The 11,273-nt window shown below is 32.7% G+C and overlaps 2 protein-coding genes across 2 annotated transcripts; both read left to right on the forward strand.

The window, feature by feature from the left end:
* The first annotated feature begins 2,350 nt into the window (after positions 1-2,350).
* LOC132743770 (uncharacterized) lies at positions 2,351-4,150 on the forward strand. Its single transcript, XM_060732332.1, has one exon. It carries the CDS (start codon positions 2,351-2,353, stop codon positions 4,148-4,150), a length of 1,800 nt encoding a protein of 599 aa, XP_060588315.1.
* A 2,436-nt stretch (positions 4,151-6,586) lies between these two features.
* LOC132743771 (uncharacterized) lies at positions 6,587-9,347 on the forward strand. The gene has a single exon (XM_060732333.1). The coding sequence runs from the start codon at positions 6,729-6,731 to the stop codon at positions 8,532-8,534; it is 1,806 nt and encodes a 601-aa protein (XP_060588316.1). The 5' UTR covers positions 6,587-6,728; the 3' UTR covers positions 8,535-9,347.
* Positions 9,348-11,273: the final 1,926 nt, after the last annotated feature.

Genomic DNA, 11,273 nt, shown 5'->3' on the forward strand with positions numbered 1-11,273 from the left:
CGGGGCTGGGCCAATTTTTACTCCAGGGCATTTATTTGAACAAACTTGGTAAACACCCATTAGAAGAGGTTTGATGCTTAATATTTCAGCTGTAGCTATCAGGAGTTTTTAAAATATTTTTTTTTTTCCATTTTTACTATATATAAATTAAAAAAAAAAAATGACCTCCTGGGGCGGGGCCAATTTTGACCCCAGGGCATTTATTTAAAGAACTTGGTAGACACTGACTAGATGATGATTCATGCCAAATATGGAAGCTCGAGCTCTTGCGGTGTTCTAAAAGAAGATATTTTAAGTTTTTTCTTTCGGTTACCATGGCAACATGGCAACCAAAGTTCTGCTTGGAATTAAATTCTTTTAAAAAAAAATTTAAAGTTGGCTACCAAAGGAACATTCCTGTGAAGTTTGGATGAAATTGGCTAAGTGGTTTATGAGGAAATGTCGTTTAAAGAAAAAGATTACGGACGGACGGACGGACGACGGATGGACGCCGGATGAAAAGCGATCACAAAAGCTCACCATGTCAATTTGTGACAGGTGAGCTTAAAAGTGATCACTTTTCGGCGCGGCCCCACATCAAAATGATACATCAGGGGGTTGCCAGAAGGAGATGTGCCCCCTACTGTTACTTTTTTGGGGGGAGGGGGGGTTGAAGGGAGCGGCATTCCCCACATTGCAAAGAAAATTTTGGACATGTGACAGGCTTAAATTGGACAATGCATTGAGAAGTTGTAGCACTTTGAAATCAGTTTTGATGGATAAGAAACAATGAAAAATAGTGATTTTTCGCAATTTTGAGATGTCCCCCAGTTGCCATGGTGACAGGAAATTTAAGATTTTGCATGCTGTTACAGAGAGTAAGGTCCAGTCAACATTTTTGGCAAGTTTCATCTGTATTGAAGCATTTTTCATAGTTTCATAGCAGTTTGAACTTGTGAAAGGAGGCTTTTTCAATGACCATTTTTCGAAATATGCTCATATGGTAAAAGGTTAGAGAATGTTTAGTCCTTTCGGTTCAAATATGATCCAGAATGGGAAATCTGAAATTTTAAACTACACAAAGGTGACAGGAATAGGCAGTTGAAAGAATACCTGTTAGTGGTAACGATGCTTGCTTTGCATGCAAAAAGTTTTATTTACAAATCCAACAATCGTTAATATTTTTATAAGGCCTTTCTCTTGTATTTTTGCCCCTCTTCATCTATTTGTTTTCTTTTTTTCCATATTATTTCCATGTACTGTATTTACGAGAATGCTTCAGCAGATATAATAAGTTATAATTCAATTGAATTCAGCAATTCAAAAAAATGTCTCTGACCTCTGTGGCACTCGCAGTCGGACTGGCGAGTTCGTCTCTGGCACCGAGCGAGTATAGGTGATTACAGCGGAGCAATTAAGTGGCTTAATTAAAAGCTAATTCCCAATTTTCCAGTACACAGTGTTGTGGTGATAGACAACGTCTAAACAGAAAATAAACCTTTAATGCATAACATATAAAGGACAATTTGACATACATTTGTTTAATATGGTACATTTAAGCAGGATCTTTTAAACAAACCCAGGAATAATTTTACAAAAAGAGAATATAAAAGAGTCTTGCAAAGTTATATCATACTTTCTCACAATAAAATAAAACTTAATTTCAAAAAGAACACATGAAGCGTTATCAAACTGATTAGTAAAATAATATCTTTAATCACAATATTTTTTTTTTGAATCTCATATTACCTCTTATCAAACATAAATTATGCAAGGCAACAGTGCTGTATCTAATTCTTTAAACTTATCAAGTTAGGTCATTGTAATATAAAACACCTGATATGCTGATATAAATAGTTATTTATGCCAACAAAGAAATTTCTTATTTTCTATTCACTATAAAAAGAAGCAAAAATCAAAATTAATATTCAACAATAAAGCACACACATATTTTAAGTTGAATCATTCATTACCAAACTGATTTATGTTTCAATAAAGCACATGATACAATAATTCTTTGGCCTCGAATATCAACTCTGATCAAGCATAAATTAAACACGACAACAATACTGTATCTGGCTCTTTAAACCTAATAAGTTAGGGCATTTTACCATAGCAACTGATAAGCGAGTATACAATATATATAACTTATTCATGATGTAATTGATAAACAAGCTTTGAATAGGAAATAATGGTAAACCAATCTTAAAAGTTTATAGGTTAAAACCAATTATTTTGTTCAAATGAACTTAATAATAATGAGAATGGCATTGACAGCATTTATAAACACTATTTAATCTTCAGGATTAACATTGAAACTCAATACTTATATAGTTCATGTAAATTATACAAAGACGATCAAATTAGCAAAATGGCTTCTAATTTCTGTGGATCACTTACACAAGACTCTGATGAAATTAAAGAAATGTATTGTGAGGAATGTGACAGACATGGTGATGGTTATGCTACAGCTGTAGCTTTCTGTGTTGATTGTGTGGATTATATATGTGTGACCTGTCAAAGATATCATAAGAGACAATTTAAAACTCACAAAATCCAAGAGAGTAAAAGTATGCCTCAGGATTTTTATTTTGAGAAATGTTCAACTCATCCTGGACAGCTGATTAAGTTTTACTGCCTTCAGTGTAACAAAGAAGCCTGCCAGGAATGCAAGGATAATGACCATAAAAACTGCAGTGATATTAACCATTTACCAACCCTTGCCTCAGACATACAAAACAGTGTTGAACTAACAGACTTTGGCAAAAATATGGATCAATTGTCCAAGGATATAAAAGATACAGAAAAGTTGTTAGATGCCAAAAGTGAAGTGATTAAGAAACAAGAGGAAAATGCAACTTTTGCATGTAAAGAGCAAAGCAACAAGCTGATAGCAACTTACAAGCAACATTATCAAGATCTAGTTGATGATTTTGATAATAAAATGGAAGATACCATCGCTAAGTTGAAGAATGAAAGGTCAAAACTAATTCAAATGTCTTCTGAAAAGGGAAGAGAGTTTGAAGAGAAAGTAGGAAAAGCTGAATCAAATATAAAAGAAGGGGTTGTTAAGACAAACACTGATTTTAAAAATCTAAAGTCTGAACATTTGAATTTGGTTGGAAATTTGAAGGCTCTCACTGTTGATTTAGAGCAGACTCGGAAATTAGGTAAAAACTGTGAACTATTTAAAACACTGAAATTAGTGAAACAAATGTGTAAACACATTCAAGTCACCACTGACCAAATTCAACATTCTTACATACAGCGATACAAACTCAACATATTTGACATTCCACCAAAAGTAAAATCTTTAGAGAATCAAACAAGGTTTTTCTCATTAGATGAAGTACATGCATCAGCTGAAGAGAGAAAAATTGCCTTTAATTTTGATATCAATCATGAGTTTGACAGTATTATTTCTTTACTTGTGCTATCTGAACATACACTCCTTGCATTAGATTATAATAGGTGTAGTCTTGTCATATTTACACTTGAAAAGTCAAATGAAGAATATATCAAAGAAAGAAAATTCAACAGCAAACCATGGGGAATAACAAAAGTTTCAGATCATAAAGTTGCTGTCACATTTACAGATGAAAAAATGATCAGACTGATTACATTCGCTCAGGATATGGAAGTTTTAGATATCACTGAGATACCAGGAAATGGTTGTTGTAGTGGTATTGCTTACAGTAATAACCATTTTGTGGTTTCATATTGGTTGACAGGTAGTATTAAGATTTATAGTATATCAGGTAAAATAGTGAAATCATTTGATAAAGATGACAATGGTCAGAATCGGTATACCTATCCTGCTTATTTGACTATTAGTCCTGACAATTCTATGATTTATGTCTCTGACTGGAGCAGAAACACTGTGACCTGTTTGACTTATGCTGGTGAGGTGAAGGCAATCTACAAAGATGATCAACTGAAAAATCCTCAACAACTTGCTGTTGATGAATATGGATCAGTTTATGTGTGTGGTCGTGAATCAAATAATATCCATCAATTATCACATGATCTCACCAAAGTAAAGATATTGATAGATAAAAACCATGGCATAATAAGACCAACAAGTATTGCTTATTGCCAGAATACCAAGAGATTATTTGTTGGAATGAATCAAAGTAGTAAAATAAAGGTTTTTAATGTGACACTTGACTAAAATATTACATCACATTCACAGTCACATTTACATTAACAACAATTTCTCTTACTGCTATATATTCTTTAATGAATTAGATATTCTTACCCTTCAAAAATCATTCAAGGTAAATGTTTTTAACCACTACCAGAAAAGCTATTTCAGTATATGTGTGGGTGAGAAAATGTCCATTAGTAATCAAATGACCTGACCATAGTGATAAATCTTCGTACGAGAGTCTCGTAGTTATGAAAGCCATCTACCACATTATTCAACAAGAACTGCATAGTTGCAGATTAACAAGACATTATGGGAATGTGTGACAATATCAAAGTTTTCAAAGCGTCAGAAGGATAAAGGATAAAATATGAAACTCTTACACAAAGTTCATTTAAAAGTCTTATTTTAGGGTGGGTGAATAGGCTCCTTATAACCATAACAACTTAACACTTTTCATAACTATGGCACATTCGAATTTTGAAATAATATGTTAATGCATATACATGTATTCATAAAATATCAAGTCCTTTGACCTGTTCTATACGGTTGTGTGATGTAAATAATAAAAAGCCTCTTATTCACTGTATAAACTGAAATTACCAAAATGAAAATAGAAACAATAGATTTTATTTACCTGTAAATACACAAAATTGTCAATGTGATGAGTTGTATTTATCAATAAAATTTAATTCCTGTTAAGGTTTATGCTTTTAAATTTCATTTTTCCCCGTTAGTGACATTACATTATTTATTACCTACAAATGTACATTAAAGAATGTTAAGTCCTTCGGTTCAAATATGTTCGAGAATGGAGAAACTTAAATTTAGAAGTACACAATGGTGGCAAGAATATATCATATACATGTATGAAAACACACCAACTGGTAACAGTTGAAAGAATGTTATCAATTCTGTTAGTGATAATGTTGCTTGTTTTGCATGCAGAAGGTTTTATTTGAACAATTGGTAATATTTTTATTAGGCCTTTCTATCTTACTTCTGCCCTTTTTTTATCTATTTGTTTTCTTTTTTCATATTTTTCCATGTACTGTAAATACGAGAATGCTTCAGCATGTATATTAAGTTACAACACGACTGAATTCAGCAATTGAAAAATGTCTCCGACCTCTGTTGCACTCGCAGTCGCGCTGGCGAATTCGTCTCGGGTACCAAGCGAGTACCCCATTAGGTGATTACTGTAGTAATCAAGTGGCTTTATTAAAAGCTAATTCCCAATTTTCCAGCACACAGTGTTGTGGTGATAGACAACGTCAAAACAACAAGAACTGGTTTAACCGGGTGATGTTCCCCGAAAAAGTTTTGGACACAGAAAAGAATACCGCTTGTAGTGTCTGAGTTATGTTCCGGACAAATTTCAAAGTGTAAAAAGGGAAAAAGGGAAATAACTCCAAAATTAGGCAAGCCATTATTTAGCGAAGGTGACATCATAATAATGTCACTTTATAAGACGCATTGAAATGTTTTCTATCTTTAAGCATAATGAGAGAAGTGCTATTTAAAATAAAAAATAATATATAAGAATATTGATGGACTGCTCTGGGTATTAGTATGGCAAACCTGTACATCTTGCTACAAAAGGTGGTTTCATTTTCTTTTCAAAATAAAAACTTGAGGTAAATGAAAGCACCCACACATTTCAACAATATTGAATGAATATATATTTTTTAAAAGTTACTCATGTATATAGTAATTTTCTACATCAGGATAAGCAAAACATGATAATTTAACCTCTAATGCATAACATATAAACGACAATTTGACATGTATTTGTTTATTATGGTACATATAATCAGAATTTTTAAAAAAAAACACAGGAATAGTTTTACAAAAACATATATGAAAATTTAAAACAAGGTAATATCATAACTTTTTACATAATAAAATACAACTACATTTTAACATAAAGCGTTATCAAACTAATTTATAATTTTTTGTATTTTTTGTCTACCATATTACCTCTTATCAAACAGAAGTTATGCAAAGCAACAATGTTGTATCTGATTATTTAAACTTATCAAGTTAGGTCATTGTAATATATAACACCTGATATGCTGATATAGATAGTCATTCAAGCTAACAAAGAATTTCTTACTTTCTATTCACTATAAAAAAGAACCGAAATCAAATATTTAAACAAGAACATTGTATTTAAACTTGAAGCATTCATTACCAAACTGATGAATTTTCTATTCAATAAATCATAAAATTCAATAATTCTTTGGCCTCAAATATCACCACTGATCAAGCATTAATTATACATGACAACAATAATTTATCTGGTTTTGTAAACCTAACAAGTTAGGCCATTGTAACATAGCACCTGACATGCGAGTATTCAATGTATATAGCTATTGTGCTGTAATCAATAAACTAGTATTGAAAACGAAGTATTGAATTACCAGTGTTAAACCTTTGTATGTTAAAACCAAATTATTTTGTTCAAATGAACGTAATATTAATGAGAATTGCATTGACAGCATTTTCATACTATAAAATCTTCAATATTAATATTAAAACTCAATACTTATATTGTTTAATTGTTCCTGTGAATTATACAAAGATGAACAAATAAGCAAAAATGGCTACTTATTTCAGTGGATCACAAACACAAGACTCTGATGAAGTTAAAGAAATGTATTGTGAGGAATGTGACAGACATGGTGATGGATATGCTACAGCTGTAGCTTTCTGTGTAGATTGTGAGGATTATATATGTGTGACCTGTCAAAGATATCATAAGAGACAATTTAAAACTCACAAAATCCAAGACAGTAACAGTATGCCGCAGGATTTTTATTTTGAGAAATGTTCCACTCATCCTGGACAGCTGGTCAAATTTTACTGTTCTGAATGTAAGACAGAAGCCTGCCAAGAATGCAAGGATAATGGGCATGTAAACTGCAGAGATATCGCCCATTTACCAACGCTTGCTTCAGACATACAAAAAAGTGATGAACTAATAAACTTTAGCAAAAATATGGATCAATTGTCAAAGGATATACAAGACACAGAAAAGCTGTTGGATGCTAAAAGTGAAGTGATTAAGAAACAAGAGGAAAATGTAACTGAATCATGTACTGAGCATAGCAACAAACTGATAACAACTTACAAACAACATCATCAAGATCTAATTGATGACTTTGATAACAAAATGGAAGAGACCATTGCTAGGTTGGAAAAAGAAAGGTTAGAACTAATTCAAAAGTTATCTGTAAAGGAAACAAAATTTGAAGAAAATATAAGACAAGCTGAAACAGATATGAAAGAAGAGGTTGTTGAGACAAACACAAACTTTAAAAAACTCAAGTTTGAACATTTGAATTTAGTTGGAAATTTGAAGGCTCTTACTGTAGATTTAGAACAGGCTCATAAAGTTGGTAAAAACTGTGAACTATTTATAAAACTGAAGTTAGTGAAACAAATGTGTAAACAAATTCAAGTCACCACTGACCAAATACAACATTCCAATATACAACGATACAAACTAAAAAAATCTGACATTCAACCAACAGTAAAATCTCTAGAGAATCAAACAAGCTTTTTCTCATTCGATGAAGTACATGTATCAGCTGTAGAAAGAAGGCTTACCTTTGATTTAAATATCAATCATGAGTTTAAAAGAATAATTTCTTTACTTGTGCTATCTGAACATACACTTCTTGCATTAAATTATGATAGGTGTACTCTAGTCATATTTATACTTGAAAAGTCAAATGCAAAATGTATTAAAGAAACAAAATTTAAAAACCTACCTTGTGGAATAACAAAAGTTTCAGATCATAAAGTTGCTGTAACATTTCCATATGAAAGAATGATCAGACTGATTACATTTTCTGAGGAAATGGAAGTTTTAAATACCACTGAGATTCCAGGACATGGTTGCTGTTTTGGTATTGCTTACAGTAATAACCATCTTGTTGTTTCACATAACGAATCCTTTACAGAAAATATTAATATTTTAAGTATGTCAGGTGAAATAGTGAAATCATTTGACACAGATGACAACGGTCAGACTCTGTTTAACAATCCTTGGTACTTGACTGTCAGTCCTGACAATTCTATGATATATGTCTCTGATTGTGACAGACACACCGTGACCTGTTTGACCTTTGATGGTACGGTGAAGGCTATCTACAAAGATGATCAACTGAAATGTCCTCTCCAACTTGCTGTTGATGAATATGGATCAGTTTATGTGTGTGGTCGTGACTCAAACAATGTCCATCAATTATCACATGATCTCACCAAAGTGAAAATACTGTTAGATAAAAATCATGGCATGTATACACCAGCAAGTATTGCATACTGCCAGAATACCAAGAGATTATTGGTGGGAATGAATCAAAGTAGTAAAATAAAGATTTTTAATGTGTCACTTGAATAAAATATCTCATCACTTTCACAGTCTCATTAACAACAATGTATCTTACTGCTAGAACTATTCTCACACTTACTCTAATCACATGTTCAAATGAAAAGCTTTGAAACATAACCATCTAGAAAAACTGGATCAGTATATTGTGTTTGCATGAGTGAGGCAATATCTATCAATAATTATGTGACCTCAGTGAGGCTCGCCAAAACAAAGATCTTGATGGACAAAAACCATGGTAAATCTTCTAAAAGTATGGCATAGTGGCAGAATAATAGTAGCGAATAAAAAGACATTGTGGGAATGTGTGACAGATTTCAATGTGACACTAGGTTAAAATAAATAACTTTTTCAGAAAGTTAGTTTCAAAGTCTCATTTTAGGGTGACTGAATATGGTCCTAAGACTCCTTATATATAACCATAACAACTTAACACTTTACTGAACTATTGCACATTGGAATCTTGAAGTTATATGTTACTATGTACAAACTGTCACATAATCATCAAATGTTTTAACCTGTTGCATGGTGTACAATAATCATGCCTGTATTTTACTCTATACTTATATTTATTAACATCAAGTCTTTTAACCTGCTGTATGGTGTACAATAATCATGCCTATACTTTACTGTATACATATATTCATTAACATCAAGTCTTTTAACCTGTTGTATGGTGTACAATAATCATGCCTATACTTTACTGTATACATATATTCATTAACATCAAGTCTTTTAACTTGTTGTATGGTGTACAATAATCATGCCTATACTTTACTGTATACATATATTCATTAACATCAAGTCTTTTAACCTGTTATATGGTGTACACTAATCATGACCATATTTTACTGTATACATATATTCATTAACATCATGTCTTTTAACCTGTTACATGGTGTACAATAATCATGACTATATTTTACTGTATACATATATTTATTAACATCAAGTCTTTTAACCTATTGTATGATGTACAATAATCATGCTTATACTTAACTGTATAAAGTGATTTAAAACGCAATAATGAAAAAGTATTTTGTGCCTGTATTTTTTACACAAAATTGTACATGAAATGAGCTGTATACATTTCCTGCTATTACAGTTTATTTCTTTCATTTTTCTTTTAAATAGTTTAATAGTTTGTTAGTGACATACCAAAATTAAATACCTATATTATTGTATGAATAAATAAAATTGAGATCTAGTCATGATGTGTCACTTATTACTCTCTGATAGTCCTTCACTTAGTTAATGTAATGTAATATTACCATTGAACACTGTTTACATAACATAAAAAGGAGGCCATGATGGTCACATCTAAATGTGCATCTATTATCTAAATCTACGAGGTATGATCAAAAGGTTCTCGGCCCGATATACTTTTAGCCACTATACTGAAATTTAAACACGATACGTCGGTACCGTATCTAATTGAAGATAATGACCCTGTTACACGCGGTTCTACATAGATTAAGTAACATAAAACATACTTTGATCAGTAGAGGGGTGTGTTATTGAGACCAAATGGAAAAAGTTGAAAGCAGAACCGTCATTATATACCACTGTTAGATAGGGATGTCCCCCAAAGAAATCCATGAAGACTTCATGGAAACATTTGGGAAGGCGGCCCCTTTCTATAGCATTGTGAAAAAATGGGCTGCTGAATTTAAGAGGGACAGAATTAGAGATGATGAGCTGTCTGGGCGGCCAAAAGAGGCCACCAACAATGTGCACGATCTGGTCATGTGCGACAGAAGGCGAGACCTTTGAAGTATTGCTAGGGAAATTGGTATAAGCTTTGGTTCAGTTCAGGCAATGCTGGGCAATTCTGACTGATGTCTATGGAATGTCAAAGGTTTCCGCTAGATGGGTCCCCAGACAATTGACGGACAACCAGAAACGGACCAGGCTTGACATTTCAAGATATATTTTGTCTCGCTACGAGGATGAAACTGATTTTATCTACCGGATCGTAACTCAGGATGAAACATGGATCAATAATTAAAAAATACAGAGTATGCAGTGAAAGCACCCTGGCTCACCTCCTCCGAAGAAATTCAAGAGAATGCCATGATGGCTTCAAATTGTTTGGATAGTCAGGGGATAATCATGATTGACTATCCTGAGCAAGGTCGTACCATAAACGGTACGTACTATGGAGACGAATTGAAGCGTCTGCGTCCAGAAATCGCGTGTAAAAGGAGGGGCACACTTACTCAAGGCGTTCCGCTCCCGCACGACAATGCGCTAGCTCACATATCCCAAGTTGCGATGGCTGTCGCAACTAACTGCGGCTTTGAAATTCGTCCTCATCCCCCATATTCTCCGGACTTGCCCCCCTCTGACTTCTACCTGTTTCTGAAACAGTAAACCAAGCTACGTGCTGGACGTTTTGGAAGCAATGAAGGTGTCATGGAGGCGTATACATTGAAATGATGAAACATTACGTATATAAAAGTTATGATATCTTTATTATTTATTATAATGTTTCATATTTCAATGTATACAGATTGGTATGTATAAAGGTTTTATAAATATAATAAAAATCATAAATAATCATATATACTATAATGTTTCATTTAGCTTCGAACCTCCAATTTGTAACTAGAAGTCTGAACTCCTTATCACTGAGGCTAGTTTGGCACGTGTTGTGTTTGTAATAAACCATGTATATTGTTATATACTTTTCTTAAAAACTTAGTATATTTTTCTCAGATTTGATATTATTAAAATATTTTGGCTTATCAA

Source organism: Ruditapes philippinarum, unplaced genomic scaffold (assembly GCF_026571515.1).
Source record: "Ruditapes philippinarum isolate M1 unplaced genomic scaffold, ASM2657151v2 ctg5352_1_1_1_1, whole genome shotgun sequence".
Classification (NCBI taxonomy): Eukaryota; Metazoa; Mollusca; class Bivalvia; order Venerida; family Veneridae; genus Ruditapes; species Ruditapes philippinarum.

Coding starts and splice junctions, on each gene's coding strand:
- LOC132743770 (XM_060732332.1), top strand. CDS start 2,351: ATGGCTTCTAATTTCTGTGGATCACTTACACAAGACTCTGATGAAATT.
- LOC132743771 (XM_060732333.1), top strand. CDS start 6,729: ATGGCTACTTATTTCAGTGGATCACAAACACAAGACTCTGATGAAGTT.